Consider the following 21,984-nt stretch of genomic DNA (forward strand, 5'->3'; position numbering starts at 1 on the left):
AGAACACATAGGTGTTAAAGTTAAAGTTGGTGATATTATCTAAACGAATGTGCTAATTAAGAATGGATGGTAGGGCACTCAAGGTATAGCTCTAGTGGGGGTGGGGAGAGCATAAAAGATTTAAAAAAAAAAATTTTTTAAATTTTTTTTTCTTAATTTTTTTTAAAAATAATGGAAATAGGTGGGAAAAGGAAAATCTTTATAATTTATTGGAAAAAAAAGGAAAGGGGAAACAGAAAGGGGGTGGGGATGGGGGAGGGAGCTCACGACCTAAAGTTGTTGAATTCAGTATTTAGTCCGGAAGGCTGTAAAGTGCCTAGTCGGAAGATGAGGTGTTGTTCCTCCAGTTTGCGTTGGGCTTCACTGGAACAATGCAGAGTGAAGCCCAACGCAAACTGGAGGAACAACACCTCATCTTCCGACTAGGCACTTTACAGCCTTCTGGACTGAATATTGAATTCAACAACTTTAGGTCGTGAGCTCCCTCCCCCATCCCCACCCCCTTTCTGTTTCCCCCTTCCTTTTTTTTCCAATAAATTATAAAGATTTTCCTTTTCCCACCTATTTCCATTATTTTTTTTTTTAAAAATTTAAAAGAATTTAAAAATTTTTTTTTTTTTAATTTTTTAAAAATCTTTTATGCTCTCCCCACCCCCACTAGAGCTTTAGCTTGAGTGCCCTACCATCCATTCTTAATTAGCACATTCGTTTAGATAATATCACCAACTTTAACTTTAACACCTATGTGTTCTTTTGTACTATTGTTGTTGACATCTTTTGATGATCTGCTTCTATCACTGCTTGTTTGTCCCTACAACCACACCCCCACTCCACTTCTCTCTCTCTCTCTCTCTCCGCCCCCCGACACACACACCTTAAACCAGCTTATATTTCAACTCTTTCTTGGACTCGAACTCAAGTTCTGTCGAAGGGTCATGAGGACTCGAAACGTCAACTCTTTTCTTCTCCGCCGATGCTGCCAGACCTGCTGAGTTTTCCAGGTAATTCTGTTTTTGTTTTTGTTTTGGATTTCCAGCATCCGCAGTTTTTTTGTTTTTATGTCATAAAAACCCATCTGGTTCACAAACGCCCTTTAGGGAAGGAAATCTGTTGCCCCTAACTGGTCTGGCCTATATGTGACTCCAGACCCACAGCAATGTGGTTGACTTGGAAATGTTCTCCGAGATGGACTAGCAAGCCAATATGTTGTAACAGACAGCTACAAAGTCTACAAGGAATGGAACCAGATAGACCATGCAGCATTGACATAGGCACCAGAAGCAACAATGGCAAACCCAATCCTGTTGATCCTGAAAATCCTCCTTACTAACATCTGGGAGCTAGAGACAAAATTGGGAGCCTGACAACAATAGCTTGACATAGTCATACTCATGGAATCATACCTTACAATGTCCCCGATGCCACTATTACCATCCTTGGGTATGTCCTATCCCACCAGTAGGACAGACCCAGCAGAGGCAGTGGCACAGTAGTATACAGTCAGGAGGAAGTTGTCCTGGGAGACCTCAACATTGACTGCAGCCCCATCATGTAAACATGTGAACCGATACACTATAGCATCAGTGTGTACCATCCGTAAGATGCACTGCAGGAACTCACCAAGGCTCCTTAGGCAGCACCTTCCAAACCCACGACTACTACTATCTAGAAGGACAAAAGCAGCAGACACATAGGAACACCGCCACCTGGAAGTTCCCCTTAAAAGCTATTCACCATCCTGACTTGGAAATATATTGCCATTCCCTCACTATCGCTGGGTCAAAATCCTGGATCTCCCTCACTAACAGCACTATGGGTGTACCTACACCACATGGGCTGCAGTGGTTCAAGGTGGTTTACCACCAACTCCAGAAGGGCAATTAGGGATAGGCAATAAATACTGGCCTAGCCAGCAATGCCCACATCCCATGAATGATTAAAAAATAATAGTCTGTGGAAAGTTCCCAGGTGAGCCCACAGACATTTCAAAGTTTATTTTAAAATATTTTAATATTAACAAAGACCTTACTGCCCCCTTGGTATGGAAAGTACCAGTGCACTGAAGCTACCAAGCATATTCAAAACCTGTCTGAGTTTTCTCAACTTTATTATGTTGATGGATATGGTGGATGCCATAGATGCCAACTATTATTCTTCTGTTTTCCTTCACAAACTGGTAATATACAAGATCAAGTCAGCAAACTATAAATGACAGCTTTAGATGGACAAATAATGAAGGAAAGAAGTAGTGATGGATAGAAATGGATAATAAGGCTGTTAGTCATTTTTAACTTGCATTTGTTGCCCTGTCAATGTTAATATAGATTTTTTTTCTGACTTGCTCACTGTTATAACAGTGTTATGATGAAGTGATCCATTTCATTTTGAGGGTCAGGAGAGCTCCTGCAGGTTTTTGTTTTAAATCAGTGAATTCTGAAAATTATTTTTCTTTTTGGAATGGCGTTCCCATTTTTTTTTGCAGGAAGGTTGCTTGCAAATAATGTTTACCAGGCCTGCCACAAGTCAGAATCAGACCATTGTCGATTTTGTGATAAATGACTTAATAAACTATTTACAATCAACATTTTAATTATTTTTAAAAGATGAATTACCATCCATTCAAGAAATAAATATCATACATCATAATCTCAAAAGTTGTACTGTATTGTATTAATATCTCCATCGCATGGCCACAAGGATTACTCATTCCATTTCAGTTAAGGCCAGCAAAGTTGTGATTCAGGTGTGTCCAATGAAAGTACCTCAACTTGCCTTCTCTTTTTCCATTTCCTTCTCCGATGGAAAGAAAACATTTTCACATAACTTGTCCAGTCAATGGACTGCCATGTACTGGTCAAATGTATTAAACTGAGGCAGCTGAGTTTGATGGGCAGATTTCAAACATGTACCTCTGCCCTTGATTGCGAGCAGCTGAGCTGTTGGGATGAGATTTATTATCCTATGTACATGTATAATCGGAAATAGCTGTTCTTTCTGATGTATTCATCAACAGTACAGCTTTGCATATTTATTGTAAACACAAGTATCAACTTACGCGTGTAATATGCTTTGCAAGAAGTATACTGTACCGTGTAAAACAATTTAATACCATTAAAAAATTTATAGATTCATGTAAAACAATACAATTTCTAGTTAGTCTTGTGCAGCATCTCTGCTGTAACTTCAGTGGAAAACCTTAGTGAACATCAGTCTTCATGCAGATACCATACAGATATCTTTTCATATCTAGTTACGAATGACAAGAATTCACAAGTTGTTGAGAGCTGTCAGAGGTGTCATGCTTGCTTTGTCCTTAGCTTGCAGCACTTTGCTCTAAAGGCCACTTAAATCATTCAGTTTGTCCTCAAGTCACTTATGCTAACCAATTTATGTTGATCAATTCATTGAATCTTTATTGTCAGATGAATCATTAAACTGGAATATCATTTTATTTCCTTGCCTGCCGTGGATTGGGGTGAGGAGTTAGACAGCCTTCAGCAGAGATCTCTCCAGCTGATTTTAGATAAAAAATCTAGATTCTTACTAAAAATATGTATTTCTTGTCCCTGTGTATTTATTGTTCTAGGCAAAAGAAAAGGGATGCACAAGGGTTCATGCACTAAACAATGTCAATCGAGCGCTACAAATTTTGCAGAAGAATAATGTAAGTAGTTGTGTGATTATATGTGAACTGATAGAATCTGTATGATAGACTGTAATGCACAGTTTTAAAGTTGGGATAGGGCATTGTTTGTTGAACTGTTCAAAAGGCCAAGTTTATTTTTAAAGAATTATATGATGCTCATTTGAAAAAGCAATGTAGGCATCATTCTCCAATATTTATGATGATAAATTGCAAAATTTTCCCCACTTTTGGACAACTGTAATTTCTGCATCAGCTGTGGTTGGGAGAATTGTTCACTAACATGGTTCCAGCATCAATGCTGCTTTCTAACTTCCCTGTTAGAAGAAGCATGAGGTCAGTTTAGAATTGAATTGTCTGCTAATCTTCTCTCCTTGTCCCTGAAGAATCTCTGGTTCCTGCTTAATGCCTTCCAAACATCATGAGACTAAGATTGAGAACTGGGGCATTAAAGGACTGGCCCTGTGGAGGCAATTTTGTTTTCTTTATTGATTTGATTATTTGATTTTCTTTATTGCTGCATTTCTGTCAAACAGGAATGGCATTTGGTGAAAATTGAAAGTGACATTTATGCATTGGCTGCAGAATCTGCCTTATCTCGGGCAGGATATTCCTAGTGGCCACAACTCCCATCTGAAACAAGTGGGAATCTCATGAATATATGAAAACAAGGTTAGGTGGTATCATTAAGATGCCAATGCAATTTCGTGACTTTTTGCTGTCTGACTAACATTACTTCTTGTTCCCACCCACAAACTATGGGTAGTCTGTTCGAGCACTTCAAACAATATTCAGAGGAATTCTTAGTTGCATTTGTTCAAGTTATATTGAGATTTTGGATATATTTTTATTGCACTAGCTGTGGGAATTTTGGCCTTCGTGCGGGTATATGTTATTTTATTTGCTGTCATAGGCTCTGGACTATGAACACATCTCCAGTTTTCTCCTTGAAGAATATATATAAGGGAGCTTTGTTTCTATATGGAGTCAACAACAGAGTTATGTAGAAGTTTCAGCACAAGAACAGGCCATTTGGCTCAGCAGGTCCATGCTGCTACCGAGGCTCCTCCCACCTTAATTCATCTCACCATCAGATGGGCCATCCGTCAATTGTACCTTAGCGATCAACTAGAGCTAATGCAGCATTGCCTGTTATAGTCAAGGTCACCCCAGCCCTTAATTCCCTTGGCACTGACTCCATCACTCACCCTGGCAACTGTCTGAGCCTGGAGCAAACCTTAGCATCAAATTTGACCTCGAGATGAACTTCCAAACACACACCCACACCATCACTAAGACCGCCTATTTCCACTTGCGTAACATCGCCTGACTGTATCTGCCTCAGGTTATCTGCTGCTGAAACCTTCATTCTTACCTGTGTTACCTCTGGCCTTGACTATCCCAGTGCACCCTTGGCGAGTCTCCCACATTCTACTCACCATAAACTGTACGTCTTAACCCAATTTATCCATCACCTATGAGCTCACTGACCTACATTGGCTCTCAGTTAAGCAATGCCTCGATTTTAAAATTCTCATCCTTGTTTTCAAATCCCTCCATGGCCTTGCCCCTCCCTATTTCTGTAATTGCCTCTAGTTCCACGCTTTTAATGTCTGATGACAGCAGCACATCTTGCAGGCCTGCCTATTGTCCTACTAGCTGCCATGACTCTATAATGTTTTATTGAATTATTCGCTGCTCTTTGCACCTGTACAGCGTGCAAAGACTTGGTGCTTGGAATCAAGATCACGGCATGATTAATCATTAGGTTCACCAGCCAATCCATGGCTGACTGTGGATTGTCATGCATGAGCATCCCATAAATGAAAGCAGCGAGTGTATTTCACAATGCTACCCAACATATTGAAAGCTCCCTGGCAGGCAGTCCAATGCCTTCATTAACTATTGTGCAGAAATATGCTTTTGAAAGAAAAATTTCAACAATCTGAAGTCTTCATCTCTATATTCAGCTTAGCCACAACCACCACCATCTAGAAGGGCAAGGGCAGTGGACGCATGGGAACATCACCACCTGCAAGTTCCCCTCCAAGCCATTCACCATCCTGACTTGGAAATAAATCACCGTTCCTTTACTGTCGCTGGGTCAAAATCCTGGAACTCCCTCCCTAACAGCACTATGGGTGTACCTAAACCACATGGACTGCAATGGTTCAAGAAGGCAGCTCACCACCACCTTCTCAAGGGCAATTAAGGGTGCGCAATAAATGCTGGCCTAGCCAGTGAAACCCAAGTCCCATGAACGGATAAAAAAAAAAGCTGGGATGTGAGATGACTCTCTGGTTAATTCTTCCGTTGGCATTCCTTGCTATGCTCATGTGTTCCTTGACCATCCCCACTGTACTCTCTCCTCAGACTCATGCAGGATGCTGATCTTCTCTGCTGGTGCTTGGTGTTGTAAGAATGAGTGATGGTGCCTTGTCATCAAGATTTGTATCATTGCTCTTTTGGGCATTAGTGATCCCATTGTCTGTTCACCCTCAAAAGGGAAGAGAGAAAAGAGTTTGTAGTATTGAGGGCACACACTTACAAGATCACTGATAGCCCTATGTCACTCCAAGTTGCTGTGCTGAGAAGGTGAGTGAGTGTCTGACTGAAAGAGAAGGGATTGGTGCAAACAATACCCATAAATCTGTGCTATAGCACCAGTTTTGCCATCTCTGATGCTAATTATCATGTCTCTTCCTTTTATATCAAGGGGTGGGGGGCTCTTCCATATCAGTGTGTTTTCAGATATCCTCCTCAGTTGCTTGCCTGCATTCTGTTGCATGCTAGCTTCTCCAAGAAAAGTGAAATCAAGCAGGTACATGACCTAGGCAGGGCTTTCAACACTTACCAGGCTTCAGCTAGGATACCGTTGTGGGCATGATGAAGTAGCAGCTGTGGCCATTAGGAGTAAATTGAATAGACTAAGCAAATGAAAGCAGAGGCCAGCGCACTGAAGATTTTCTGCTGACTTATGGATAGCCATGGGAAGCAGGGAAGGAAACAATAGTGCAGAGTAGAAGTTGGAGGTCCGTAGGGCAGCAGAAATGAGAGATGTGAAGTGGAGCCTTCTCTTGGCTATCCTGGTAGGACAACTATGTTTCTTTCTGCACTGCAGTCAGGTTCTAGTGTAAAGAATGCTCATTGAGAACCCTTAAGATCCTGCAAAAGTGGGCAATTTACCACATAGCTGACCAAATGTAACTTGAGGATGAGCCAGAAAGTAGTGTTGTTATTGCTGAGCAAGCCAGACCCCAGAGTCAACAGTGCCTCACTGATCATAAACCATTTTTTTTATTGTGTAAATGAAGAGGAAGGGCTACTGACCTCACAGCAATTCTCTCAATAGTTAAACATCCCTTCTTTAAATATATTTTCCCCCTTTCATCTCAGGTACCATTGTACTCAAACACTTCTTTGAAACTCCAGTTCTCCAAATATAAAAATCTTTCATGTTTTCTATTTTGTCTCTGCTTTCAGGTCAATAAAATTCAATATACCTTCCCCTTTTTAACACATCGAACCCCTGTAAGATGCAAAATGTCCCTTGACACCTCTGAACTTCCTTTTGAAATTCAATAGTTGTAAAGCCAATGTCCCCACATATCTCACAATGCAAATTTCAGATCCAACCTATTTACTTGTAACTCAATTTCACAATAACCTCGCGTTACAAATGTGTAAACCTAACTCCTTTAACCTTTCACCTCTTAGACCTCGCAGACCACCTGTCTCCAGTAACCCCCCACCCTGTTTAATTAACCTTGGACACACACACCCCCCCAAAGCTTTCTACACTGAAAACATAATCACAAAAATCTAAAAATATACATCACCCATCACAGTAGCCTTAATGACTCCTATAGATGGTTTTGGTCTCACCCTGCTAACTTCACATTGACATGCTGGGAGACTAATTAGCCTCTGTGCCTCGTCACTTCATGGCGCAAAATGTTGTATTCCAGTCTCTCGCTCTAGCATTTGGCAACTTGCCTCACAGAACTGTCATCTACAGCCTATAATTGAGAAATTAAGTTTACTTCTTTTGGTTTTAAACTGCATACAACTCTTACATAAACCCATGACAACAACAAGTATTTATACAGTACCATTAATGTAATAAAGCATCCCAAAGTGTTTGACAAGAGCATCGTACAACAAAATATGATGCCAAGGCACAAAAGGAAGATATTAGATCAGATGACCAATGGTTAAGGAGCACCTTAAAAGAGAATAACGAGGTAGAGAGTCGGAGAGCTGTAGGGAGGGAATTCCAGAGCTTAGGACCTAGGTAGCTGATGGCATGGCCACCAATGGTGGTGAAATAGCAGATTACAGAGATTGGGGGTTGGGGAGAGGTGATGGGGCAGCAAGGCTATTGAAGGATTTGAAAACAAGGATGATAATTTTAAAATCAAGAATTTGCTTGACTGGGAGCCAATGTAGGTCAGTGATCACAGGGTTACAGGTGAACAGAACTTAGTCCAAGTTAAAACACAGGCAACAGAGTTTTGGATGACCTCAAGTTTATGGAGGGCAGAATGTGGGAGATCAGCTAAGTCCTTTCAACTGGAGGGACTCAAACATTGAACTCTGGGAAAGATGGGCACCAATTTGGAAGATGACAACATGTTGAAGGTCTTTGGTGGAAAGGGAGGCTGGAGATGAGGTGATAGTTTGAAAGGATGGTAGGGCCAAGGGTTTTTTTTGATGAGGGGATGATGACAGCACATTTTAAAGGAGAGAGGGACAATATCTGAAGGGAGAATCATTAACAATTTAAAAAAAAAAGATGCTGCAAAAACTCAGTAGGTCTGGCAGCATCTGTAGAGATATAGAAACAGGAGTTAACCTTTCAGGTTGGTGCTCTTTCATCAGCACTGGAATAGTTAGAAATGCAATAGATTAGCCATAAACAAAATCAGCTAACATGGGGACCAGGTGGGGAAGTTGGGTGGGCAGCAGTTCAGTAGGAATAGGATCGAAAGAGCAGGAGGTGGGTGCCATGAATAAGATAACCTCAGTGGGCATGATGTAAGATAGGAGAGAAACTAGAGAAAGATGCACATTCAAGGCCAGGGTAACAATAATATATTTCTCCAGGAATACAACATACAATAATTGGTTCACTTCTACAGTTGCACTCATGCAGGTAACAACACATTAAAAGTAGAGTCAAGGGCCAGAGGCAACAGAGGGCCAGCGGGAGCCCCACTTCATTTCTTTCCAGGAGGGCTCCCTAGATCATGTGCCACTTGGGCACTTGACAGTCAGTGGCCGGCCTTTCCCCAGGATCATGGATCCTGCAGACGGATGTCCTGTTCCCCGAGAGCTGCAGGCCTCTGATTGCCGAATAGCTCTGTTGAATATCAGCGCCACTGAGGAGGTGGTGGCTGCCTCCAGTACAACACCCACCTGAGACCTAGAATCATTGCCTTATCCCAGGCCACAGGGAATGAGAGGGAGATCACGGGAGGGGAGTCGACAGCTGGAGCAAGGGGGTGGCTCCCAGTGGGCCCCCCACTACATCCCCTTACCCCCCTTCGCAATGTCAGTTGCTTGATCAGGCAATGATTGCCTTTTAATGAGGGACCCTCCCTGGGAGCCTTCAAGCAAACACCACGGTGGTTTGCTTGTCATATTCCCCACATGGCGAGCCCCCAACCTTCTGCTGCTTTAATGCCAGTGACAGAGGGATTATGGCCCTTAAGTGGGATTCAGTAGGCCACTTAAGGGTCTCAATTGACAGTGGGGTGGGAAGGGGGCAGGGTCTCATATGATTAAATGCATGCTCCACCTCCTTGTCACCAAATTGCCACAGATTCTGGAATATATCCTGCCTTTATTTTGGAACTTGGGTATTCGTAGAAGACTTTCTAGGTGGCTGGTTGAACAATCTTGGCTAAATGTCTAGGCCACCTTATGCAAAAACATGTCTAGTTATGTTTATCCTCCTTTGCCTCCACAGGTGGATTTGGTAAATATTGGCGGAAGTGATATAGTGGATGGAAATCATAAACTTACTCTGGGTTTGATCTGGAGCATCATCCTTCACTGGCAGGTAAATAAAAAGAAAAAAACCCAATTTGTTTTTTTCTTAACAGCTTCTTGGATTGTTATGACTTCAGGGAGAGTCTTCAGTCACATTCAGTCAGAAATACTCAGCTTTTACAATATCATGTTAGTTACTGTCATTATTTGCCCTTCCACAGGCATTCCACAATGCAACCCAAAGTTATTCTGTGTGTTTTACTTAAACAATGCAATGTTTTAATGCCAGATCAGTTAGTTTTCGGTGAATGTGTGGATCCGCCAATAAGCTTCTTTTCTACTCATATCTATCTCACTGGGATACAAACTCCCTCTGGCCAAAGTGGCCTCCCAGAAGGTAAAAACAATTCAAAACTATTAAATCCCAGTTAAAATCAGTAATGTTGGCACCAGTAATACTGGAGTTCCATTTTAAGGTACATTTTAAGGTAGTTCAGACAAATCTTACTGGTACCCTTCATTCCTTGGTTTGTACTAATGCTGCTCAACAGCTAATGAGAAAAGAAACCAGACAAGGAATTTCCTCTGATTTTACCTAGTTCCTATGGGAAGGCAACTAGCAGGGATGGGATGCTGTCTTGAGTTGTTTGGTGGGCAGGCTTCAGCGTTTGATCTTTGTGTTCTCAAACACTGCACTATATCATTATCCTTGCTAGATGGGAATATATTGCTATACAATTGTGCCCTTTCTGTTTTATAGTCTGGAAAATTTTCTTGCAATAATACGGTAGTTTATCAGGTGAAGTGACCTTTACCGTGACTCCTTAAAGATGAAAAATTATACTTAAAAGCACTGATTCTCCTATAGAAAGTTGTGGGCTTGATTTGCCGGTGTACTCAATCTTGTCAGGAATATTTCCTTTAATAGACCTGCTACAGTTATGAATGCATTGTGATCTTTACATGACAAAGAGAGTCCACACTTTATTTGAGCCAGTCAGTAGTGGTCTAATGGCATTTTTAGAAGTGGGTATAATGAACATTTTTTTATGGGAATTTACTTCTTGGAATATTTGGTGTCATGTTTCATTCTTTTTGATGCATTTTCCAGAATTTTGAAATAGACACAAACAAAGGTGTGCACGAGCCCAAACTTGTAAGATTCCCACTTTGTGTGGACCCTGTTGATATTCGTGCCCACAGGCACAGTTCAAGCATCTGGACCTGGTTGATGCACATGCATGTGGACCCTCACACAGACACACAGGCACCCAATCTACCCATCTCAGTAAAGTATGGCTGTTTGTCACATTGGAATTGTCATTGGGAGATGGTACAGTCACAGGCAGAGATACAGGCATGTCAGCTTTTTGCTTTCAAACTGAAGTTCCTAGCATTGTTCATTAGGTACTGATCATAATCTCATCTGGTTCTTCAGGATTAATTGGAAAACTTTCACTGGGATATTTGAATACATGTCTGGTAAACAGTAGTGCAATAAGCTGTCATTAGGCAAGAGAATCAATAATTAATTAGCATGATCATGGTAGCTAAAGCATCTGTGAGTTTTCATAAAACACAAGTTTTCAGCATCTTGAAATATAAATGGGAGCTTCTTGATGCATATAAATCCCATCGCTTTCCTACCAGAAAACATCTCTGCTGCAGGTCTGACCTTTGTACCATGAGTACCATGGTGTAGGAGTCATTCCACCATGCTTGCTCACAATCCATCATTGTTTCCAGTCCACTCCTGCCCTGCATTACACTCTGTCCCCAGTTCACCTAGTTCAAGGATCCGATGAGTGATTGGAATTTTTCCACAACCGTCCATATCATTTCAGGTCATCTTGGGCAAGAGTGCCAATGCCAACACCAATGTTGTCAGTGACTGAAAATGTGTCTTGCATCCATGGTTGCATCACCAAGAGGCATCTATAGTATGGACAAGACTGGCATGTTTTTCTAGGTCTTGCCCAACAATTTCTCAGGTAGCAATGTAAAGGAGGCAAAAGCTCCAAGGATCACACTACAGTCATCCATTGCTGCAATATTGTGGGGGAGTTTACTAAGCCACTGCTATATAGTGGCTTAGTAAATATATATAGTGTACTATAGGCCCCCAAACAGTCAGAGAGAAATAGAAGAGCAGACATGTAGGGCAATTTCAGAGAAATGTAGAAATAATAGGGTAGTAATAGTGGAGGATTTCAACTTCCCCAACATTAGCTGGGTTAGTCATAGTGTTATAGATTTAGGAGAGGAATTCTTAAAATGCACCCAGGAGAGCTTTTTAAGCCAGTACATAGAAGGTCCTAAAAGAATCCTGAACTTAATTTTAGGGAATGAAGCCGGACAAGTGGTAGAGGTATCAGTAGGGGAGCATTTTGCAGATAGTTATCATAACTCCGTTAGATTGAAGGTTGCTAAAGAAAAGGACAAGGATGAGCCAGAAATCAGAGTTCTAAATTGGGGGAAGGCCGATTTTAATAAGATCAGATATGATTTGGCCAGAGTGGATTAGGAGCAGCTACCTTTACGTAAATCTGCGTCAGAGCAGTGGGACTCATCCAAGAAGGAAATAGAGAGAGTACAGGGTCAACATACTCCAGTAAAGATAAAGGGTGGAACCAACAAATCTAAGGAACCCTGGATGTTGAGGGATATACAGGATTGGATAAAGATAAAAAGGGAGGCTTATGGCAGATACCAAGGGCTCAAAACAGCATAATCCCTAGAGGAGTATAGACTGTATAGGGATGAACTTAAAAAGGAAATTAGGAGAGCAAAAAAGGGGCATGAAAAGACATTGGCAGGTAAAATAAAGGAAAATCCTAAGTTATTTTACAAGTCCATTAAGAGTAAGAGGATAACTAGGGAAAAAGTAGGGCCCATTAAGGACCATTGTAGTAATTTGTATGTGGAGCTGGAAGATGTAGGTAGGGTTCTAAATGAATACTTTGTGTCGATGTTCACAAGTGAGAGGGACGACATGGGTATGGAGATCAGACAGAAGGATTATGATATAATTAAGAAATTAGCATAGAAAGAGAGGAGCTTCCAAGTGGTCTGGCAGGCTTAAAAGTAGATAAATCTCCAGGCCCGAATGAAATGTACCTCAGGCTGTTGAGTGAGGCAAGGGAGGAGATAGCAGGGGCGCTGGCAATAATTTTCAATACCTCTCTGGCCACAGGAGAGGTGCCAGAGGACAGCCAATATGGTACCGTTATTCAAAAAGGGAGGAAGGGATAAACCAGGGTACCACAGGCCAGACAGTCTAACCTCAGTGGTGGGGAAACTATTGGAAGCAATTCTGAGGGACAGAATTAATCTACACTTGGAGCGAGAGGGATTAATCAAGGACAGTCAGCATAGTTTTGTTAAGGGGAGGTCATGCCTGACCAATTTGATTGAATCTTTTGAAGAGGTGACCAGGTGTGTAGATGAGGACAATGCTTTTGACATAGTCTATTTGGACTTCAGCAAGACTTTTGATAAGGTCCCACATGGGAGACTGATAACAAAGGTAAGAGCCCATGGGATCCAAGGCAATTTGGCAAACTGGATCCAGAATTCGCTGAGTGGCAGGAAGCAGAGGGTGATGGTCAAGGGGTGTTTTTGTGACTGGATGCCTGTGTCCAGTGGGGTTCCACAGGGATTGGTGTTGGGCCCTTTGCTGCTTGTGGTATATATAAATGATTTAGACTTGAATGTAGGAGGGTTGATCAGTAAGTTCGCGGATGACACGAGAATTGGTGGGGTGGTAAATAGTGAGGAGGATAGCCTTAGATTACAGGAGGGTATAGATGGACTGATCAGTGGCAAATGGAATTTAATCTGGATAAGTGTGAGGTGATGCACTTGGACAGGACAAACAAAGCACAGGAATACACGATGAATGGCAGGACTTTGGGAAGTACCAAGGATCAGAGGGACCTTGGTGTACATGTCCACCGGTCCCTAAGGTAGCGGGACAGATAGATAAGGTGATTAAGAAGGCATATGGGATACTTGCCTTTATTAGCCGAGGCATAGAATGTAAGAGCAGGGAGGTTATGCTGGAACTGTACAAAACGCTGGTTAGGCTACAGGTAGAATATTGTGTGTAGTTCTGGAATCCACGTTATAGGAAGGATGTGACTACACTAGAGAGAGTGCAGAGGAGATTTACCAGGATGTTGCCTGGGCTGGAGCATTTTAGTTATGAGGAGAGATTGGATAGACTGGGGATATTTTCTCTGGAGCAGAGGAGATTGAGCGGGGACATGATTAAGGTGTATAAAATTTTAGACTATAGATAGGGTGGACAGGAGGGAACTTTTCCCCTTGGTGGAGGGATCAATAACCAGGGGGCATAGATTTAAGGTAAGGGGCAGGAGGTTTAGAGGGGATGTGAGGAAGAATTTTTGTACCCAGAGGGTGGTGGAAATCTGGAGCTCACTGCCTGAAAAGATGGTAGAGGCAGAAACCCTCATAACATTTAAATAGTATTTGGATCTGCACTTGTGATGCCATGGCATACAAGGCTATGGGCCTAGTGCTGGAAAATGGGATTAGAATAGTTAGGAACTTGCTTGACCGGTGCAGACTTGATCGGCTGATGGGCCTTTTTCTGTGTTGTAGACCTCTATGACTCTATGCTTGGTGCTTGTTAAGCTGTTGGCCTGCTGCTAAGTTACCAGTTACCTGGGCTTGTCCACAGACAACAGGGAAATGTGCCACCAAAAACTCAAGGCCATTTGTGAATGTGTCCTTCTCATCAGGCTAGTCACCAGCTTTCCAACATCAAGCTAGTGTTCTTTTGACTCAACATCCCCATTCTTCAACCCCTCACCAAGGACTGTAATATCCTTGGTCTTGTGCTAAAACAGAACATTTACAAAGTTTGCTGAGGTAAGGAAAATGCTAACTTTAATGGAACATCTCTTACTATGAGCTACATATCTTTCATGGGAGAACAAGATCATGATACATTACATTACTTCTTCTGATGATGTATATTGTGTCTTATTAACACATCTCACAGGTAGTATTAATGCCTTATTCTACATCCACCTCCAAATCTCTGATTCTCCATGTAATTCAACATTTATTAGGAAGATACTTTTGGAATTTCTTGGGCACATAATTAGAAATCATGATTTAGAAAGTCCGATGCTGATGGGAAAGATGGAAGGTAAAAGAGAAAGGTCTCACAAACTGGATGAATGCACCACCAATGAAGATGATCCACACGTCCAGAGCAAAGTTAGCATGGAGGTCCATGGTTGCCAATGCCCTCTCAGGGCGTGGTACCTGAAGAGAGGGAGGGTGATGCTACATCTCCCCCACCAGCCTCTCTCCCCCAAGCCTCTGACAAATCCATACAATGCCATGAACTCTTCAAAGTATATGTTGGCAAAGTGCGGCCCATTGTCTGAGATTACAAGGTCTTGGGTCTTGAGTTCCATGTGTTGCAATTATCTCCTTCAGGGATGTAATCACTGTTTCAGAAGTGTGATCCTACAGCCGCTTAACTTCTATCCGTTTGGAGATCTGGAGTAGTAGTCTACTATGATCAAGAATGTTTTACCTCTGTGTTTGAAGAGGTCTGTCCCAGGATGTTCTCATAGTCTTGATGGAAAGGAAGATGACATCAACAACTCTCTTGTCTCCTGAAGAGGAATTGCACAAGTAATACCGTTTGATATCATCTCTTCCAATGATTTTGAGAGCCACCAGAAAGAATATCTTGTTTTGGATCAACATGTTCTGATGCTTAAATGTCATTAGTGCAATCATTGCAGTATATTGAATCTCAGAACTCTTGGAATTACTGATCTTTTGTTATAGATGAGTAAATCAACAACCACACTGAGGTGTCCTCTCTGTTCATAGTACTGTCTAAGAATGGGATTATGCGATGTGCATGCTCGCCATTCTTTTATGTAGTACTCTCTGACCTGAGCACATACTTCAGATTTCTGTGCATCTCTGATTTCATTTAGTCACTGAGTTGTTGCTGATAGAATTGTGGTTATTATTGATGCAAAAGTTTCTACCTCAGCAACAAGGACTACACCACCTTGTTCAGGCCTTAACACTAGAGTTCAGGACAAAGCATCCGCTCTGTTCTGCTGCTTTCCTGGAATATTCTCTGTTTTTGCATCAAAGCTCATCATCCTCAGTCTGAATCATTGTACACTTGGAGGCCTTTTTGCTAACTCCTTGGAATTTGAGTGTCACTAAGGGTTTTTGGTCTGTATCTATCTTGAAGTGGAGACCAAGAACATAATCTGCAAACTTTTTGCGAGCCCATGTAGTAGCTAATGCCTCCTTTTCTATCACTGCATATCTCTATTTGGTTTCTGTCAGTGAACGGGATGTGTAGTAAATGGGTCTACACTTTCCATTCGTTTGATCTGAAAGAGTACAGCAACCAATGCCATAGAAGGTGCATTTGCAGCAATGACAGTGGGTAGCTCTGGGACATAGCGAGCTAAAATATCAGGTGATATCAACATGTCTTTGTTTTCCTCAAAATACCTCGTGCTTCCTCCTTGTGCCATGTAGTGGCACATTGACAATAGCTAGGTTGGGCAAAAACTTTACAACTTGGTTTACCATACCTATGGATCTCTGGAGCTCAGTCAGATTCTGAGGAGCTGGAAACTCCTTAATTGTTCTTCTCTTCTGTGAATGAACTCTGACACTGGATGCACCCATAGGAACTTGACAGTCAGCTGCAAGAATTTGCATTTGTTTGTGAGTATAAGTCCGCTTCCTGTAAGTGGTGCAGCACAGCTTTCATTCTAGTATCATGCTCTGTCTGAGTGGTTTCATGGATCAGGACATCATCCATGTGACACACAACTCTGTCCAGTCCTTCCAAGGTACTTGACAGTGTCCTCTGCAAGATTTTTTGCACTGATGTGATGCCAAAGGGAAATGTGTTGAAACAAAACCTCCCAAATGGTGTAACAAAAGTTGTGAGCAACCTAAACTCTTCATCAATGGGTAGTTGCCAAAAACCACTATTTGCATCCAGCTTTCTGCAGATTGAACTTTCCCAGTTTTATTAAGCTCATGTCCACTGATGACTAGGATAAACTTTGCATTCGGCTGCTTTGTTCAGCTGTGTAAGAGCTACTTGAATTTTGATTGATCCACTGGGTTTTGGCATTGGGCCCATTCCTGATCATCAGCTTGGTGGTTCTGTCACGGGTGTATATTCGCCTTGCTTCAACATAGTCAATTTCCTTCTTCACCTTTTCCAAGAGTGATTCTCACATGTTGGTGCAGACTCGATGGGCCGAAGGGCCTCTTCTGCACTGTGATTCTGTGAAGAGTGGATGAGGAACTTTTCTGGGTGTAAACAGGCACACTGGCTTTATTTCAGGATGTAAAATTATGTAGAATGCTGTCTTCGGATTCCCTAGTCCTCCGAACAGGTGTGGAAATTTAGTTCTGAAATTTTTAGGCTGATCTTCTTGGCTTTCCATTTCCTCTACTCTGCAAATCAGATGAAAGTCAGTACAGGCTTTCCTGCCTAAGAATGAACAGCTCTGGGTCAGGGTGACATAAAAGGTACAATAATTTCCCCCTCTCCATATTGAAGATTTGCATTCAGTTTCCCTGTGACCTTGAGTTCTATACCTCCCAGCCCAAGTAGCTTTTTGCATGATGGCTGAAGAGAACCTTTCTCAGAAAGAACCAAAACTGCTGCACATATCTAACTTAAAGTGTATCTTTTTCTCTATTGGGATATCAGCACTCCAGTTGCTTCAGCTTAATTCCTGAGTCTCTCCAAAGAAAGGCATTGCAATATCATTGATATCTTCTATTTCATGGATCTTGCCACCTTTCAAAGGCTTCTCTTTTATGTTATTCAGCACAAGCTTCATGCTGCGGCACAGCCTGAAGGTGACCTTTCTTTCTGTAAAAATGGCATGCGGCCTCTTTAGCGGGACAGATTTTGTGACTGTTGTTTCCCACCACACTAATTACAGTTAGCTGGGGTAGTTGATGGACACTCTTCCTGCTTCCCCTGCTTTTGTACGGCCACCTCGCTGCTTTTAAATTTAACTTACTCCATTGAGTCAGCTTTTTTTGGGACATGGTACTCCCTGTCACCCCAAATTGCTGATCAATTCTGCTTCCTTACCTCAATTTATTTGCCCAGTTGAATTGCCTTTAAGGTTAAATCACCACTGACTGCAAGTGATCAGAAAATGCTTCAGCCAAGACTCTTGAAACATTTCTATCCCTGATTATTTCATCTTTTAAGCTGCCATATTCAGTTCTCTGTAAGCCTACACAGATTGTTCATAAATGTATCAACACTTTCCCCTTTTCATTGGGTATGCTTGCTAAATTAGCCTGCTCGACAATGGCATTCTTCTGCAGATTGAAGTAGGCATCAAGTGCTTTTATTACTTCATCGTACGTAGCTTTTTTTTCATCGATCCCTTTCCTGACTAGGATATCATCTGCACAGCCACCCATCGCATATAACAGCATACTGAACTGCTCACTGCTTGGCTTTGCACCAAGGCCCGAGGCAGTGCAACTCCTGGTAAATCTTCCATGTCAATTTAGCCACACTTCAGCTAGATTGAGATCTGTGACTTGCTCGAAGCTTTGCAGTAATGGCAGAGACTTTTCCATGCTTGTTCTTTTACTCTCTGCCACCATATAATATTCTTGGTCACATTGTGCTAACACAGACTATTTATAGAGCCTGCTGAGGTGAGGACAGCGTTAATTTTAATGGAACATTTCTTACTGTGAGCTACATCTTTTCCATGAGAAGAAGCAACAGGATCATGAGATGTTGTATCAGTTCCTGTGATGATGTATACTGTGTCTCATTAGCATATCACACAGTTTGAATTAACCCCTTATACTACAAGGGCATAATCAAAACCGACTACCGCAAGTGTCTACTGAACTTATGTCTCTAAAAAGAGCAATTGATAGTCTGCATCCACCCAGCATTTGTCGTCATCTACCAAATAAGTTGCCTGACAAGTTAATGTGCTCATCAGCTCTGAAGAAAGGTCATATGGACTCAAAATGTTAACTTTGTTTCTCTCACTACAGATGCTGTCAGACCTGTTGAGGTTTTCCAGCATTTTCTGTTTTTGTTTCAAGTGCTCCATGCCTGCCACTGGATTGCCTCTGCAGCGCAGTCAGTCAAGCCATTCACTGTCAGTGGGTTGCCAACTGCAGCTTCCCCAGCAGTGTAGAAGAAACTGGGGAATTGTCTGCTGTAACTGACCTATCTCCCTTGCTGTCCTCCTTCACTGTGGCCATTCCCATGTTAGTATGGGAGTTTGTCCCCATTGACAATGAAGCTCCTATTGAGGAATACCTGACTGGGTTCTGGGAGCAAGACTTTGCTGATGTCTATGCTCGCCCACAAGTGCCATAGCCTGGTGACAAAGACATCAGGGAAGACCTGGAAGCACCTGACCCCATGTCTCTGAAACTTCCATGTTCCAAGAAGTATTTCAAATGCTATCTAGAACACTTTATTTGCCTCCCACAAGGGCTGCAACTCTTTGTTTAATCATATCGGTGCTGATGGTTGTGGTTGTTGGAAGACAGTTATCTTAGATACGGACATACAAATTAGGCGCAGGAGTAGGCCACTCATCCCCTCAAGCCTGCTCTGCCATTCAATAAGATGTTGGCTGATCTGTTTGTAACCTCAGCCCCATATTCCCACCTACCCCCGAGAACCTTTCATCCCCTTGCTTATCAATCTAGTAAACCTTTTCTGAACTGTTTCCAATGCATTTACATCTTTCCTTAAATAAGGTGACTAATTCTGTACACAGTGCTCAAGATGTGGTCTTACCAATGCCCTGTGTAACTGAAGCATAACCTCTCTACTTTTACCCTCGCAATAAAAGATAACATTCTATTAGCTTTCCTAATTACTTGTTGCACCTGCCTACTAACCTTTTGAAATTCATGTGCAAGGACACCCAGATCCCTCTGCATCTCAGAACTCTGAAGTCTCTCATCATTTAGATGATATGCTGCTTTTTTATTCTTCCTGCAAAAATGGACAATATCACATTTTCCCACATTATGCTCCATTTGCCGGATCTTTGCCCATTCACTTAAACTATCAATATCCCTTTGTTGCCTCCTTATACCCTCTTAACAACTTACTTTCCTACCTATCTTTATATCATCAGCAAATTTAGCAACGCTAATCCCTTCATCCAAGTCATTTATATAAATTATAAAAAGTTGAGATCCCAGCACTGATCCCTGTGGCACACCACTCGTCACATCTTGCCAACCAGAAAATGACCCATTTCTGCCTATTCTCTGTTTCCTGTTAGCTAGCCAATTTTCTATCCTTGCCAATATGTTACCCCCTACATCATGAGCTTTTATTTTTCACCATAATCTTTGATGTGGCACTTTATAAAATGTCTTTTGGAAATCTAGTACAGTACATCCACTGATTTCCCTTTACCCACAGTATACGTTACTTTTTCAAAGAACCCCAATAAATTGGTTAAACATGATTTCCCTCTCACAAAACAGTGCTGACTCTGCCTGATTACTCTGAATTTTTCCAAGTACCCTATTATAAGGTCTGTCATAACAATTGCTATCATTTTCCCTATGACAGATATTAAGCTAACTGGCCTGTAGTTTCCTGCTTTCTCTCTTTCTCCCTTTTGAATAAAGGAGTTATATTCGCTATTTCCCAATCTAATAGAATCTTCCCCGAATCTAGGGAATTTTGGAAAACTTAAACTAATGCATCAACTATCTCACTAGCCACATGTTTAAGACCCTAGGATGAAGTCCATCAGGACCCGTGGAATTGTCAAGCTGTAGCTCCAACAATTTGCTCAGTACCACTTCCCTGGTGATTGTAATTTTCCGGAGTTCCTCCCTTCCTTCAATTTCCTGATTTATAGCTATTTCTGGGATGTTATTTGTATCACCTATAGTGAAACCGTTGCAAAATACATGTTCAATTCATCTGCCATCTCCTTCTCTTCCCATATTAATTCCCCAGACTCACTTTCTATAGGACCAATGCTCACTTTGTTAACTCTTTACTGTTTTTTAAATATCTATTGAAGCTCTTACTATCTGTCTTTATATTTCTAGCTAGCTTTCTCTCATACTCTAATTTTCCCTCCTTATTAATCTTTTAGTCATTCTTTGCTGTTTTTATATTCTGTCTAACTTTCTGAGCTGCCACCCATCACATATGCTTTCTCTTTAAGTTTGATACTGTCTTTAACTTTTTTAGTTAACCGCGGATAGTGGGTCCTCCCCTTGGGACGTTTTTTCCCTCTCATTGGAATGTATCGATTCTGTATTCTGAAATATCCCATTAAACGTCTGCCATTGCATCTCTTTTGACCTTCCCCTTAACCAGTTCACTTTAGCTAGCTGTGCTTTCATGCCCTTATATAGTCTAAAATACTAGTCTTGGACCCACTCTCCTCTCTCTATCAAACTGAATGTAAAATTCAATCATATTATGATCACTGCTACCCAGGGGCACCTTCACCATGAGGTCATTAATTAATCCTATCTTGTTGTACAATACCAAGCCTAGTGTAGCCTGCTGTCTGGTTGGCTTCAGAGCCTGCTGTTCTAAGAAACTATCCTGAAAACATTTTATGAGCTCCTCATCTAGATTACCTTTGCTCATCTGATTTTTCCACTCTCTATATAGATTAAAATTCCATTTGATTCTTGCCGTACCTTTCTGACAAGCTCCCATTATTTCTTCCTTTATACTCTGTCCTGCTATGGTGGGCACTGTTAGGGGTTCTGTACACCTCTCCCACAAGTGACTTCTTGCCTTTATCATTTCTCATCCATACCCAAACTACTTCTACACCCTGGTTTCCTGAACTTTATTCATCCCTTTCTGTTGTGCTTGTTTCATCATTAATTAACAGAGCCACCTCTCCACCTTTTCCTACCTCCCTGTCCTCCTTAAATGTCATGCACCCTCAGGTAGTCTTAGTCCTAGGACATCACTGCAGGAGTTCCTCATATGATGGACAAACGTATTAGAGTTTGTTAAGGATGTAACAAGTAGGGCGGATAAATGCGAAACAGTAGATGTGTATTTGAATATCCAAAAACCATTTGAAGAGGTGTCACACAAAAGCTTACTACACAAGATAAGAGGTTATGTTGTTGGAGATGGTATTACCATTAATAGAGGACTGACTATCTAACAAGAAGCAAATAGTTGGGATAAATTGGCAATTTTTAGGTTGGTAAACTGTAATGAGTGGAGTGCCACAGGGATCAGTGCTGGGCCTCAACTATTCATGACCTATATTAATGACCAGGATGTAGGGACTGAC

At 41.7% G+C, this 21,984-nt stretch overlaps 1 protein-coding gene across 1 annotated transcript in view; it reads left to right on the top strand.

Annotated features, from left to right (window-relative positions):
• Positions 1 to 21,984, top strand: part of dmd (dystrophin) — a 1,748,406-nt gene that overhangs the window by 299,781 nt on the left and 1,426,641 nt on the right. Inside the window, exons 4-5 of the mRNA XM_041212034.1 lie at positions 3,587 to 3,664; positions 9,615 to 9,707. Of these exons, the coding sequence (XP_041067968.1) occupies positions 3,587 to 3,664; positions 9,615 to 9,707 (171 nt within the window). The remainder of the gene's footprint in view (positions 1 to 3,586; positions 3,665 to 9,614; positions 9,708 to 21,984) is intronic.

Source organism: Carcharodon carcharias, chromosome 18 (assembly GCF_017639515.1).
Source record: "Carcharodon carcharias isolate sCarCar2 chromosome 18, sCarCar2.pri, whole genome shotgun sequence".
Taxonomy (NCBI): Eukaryota; Metazoa; Chordata; class Chondrichthyes; order Lamniformes; family Lamnidae; genus Carcharodon; species Carcharodon carcharias.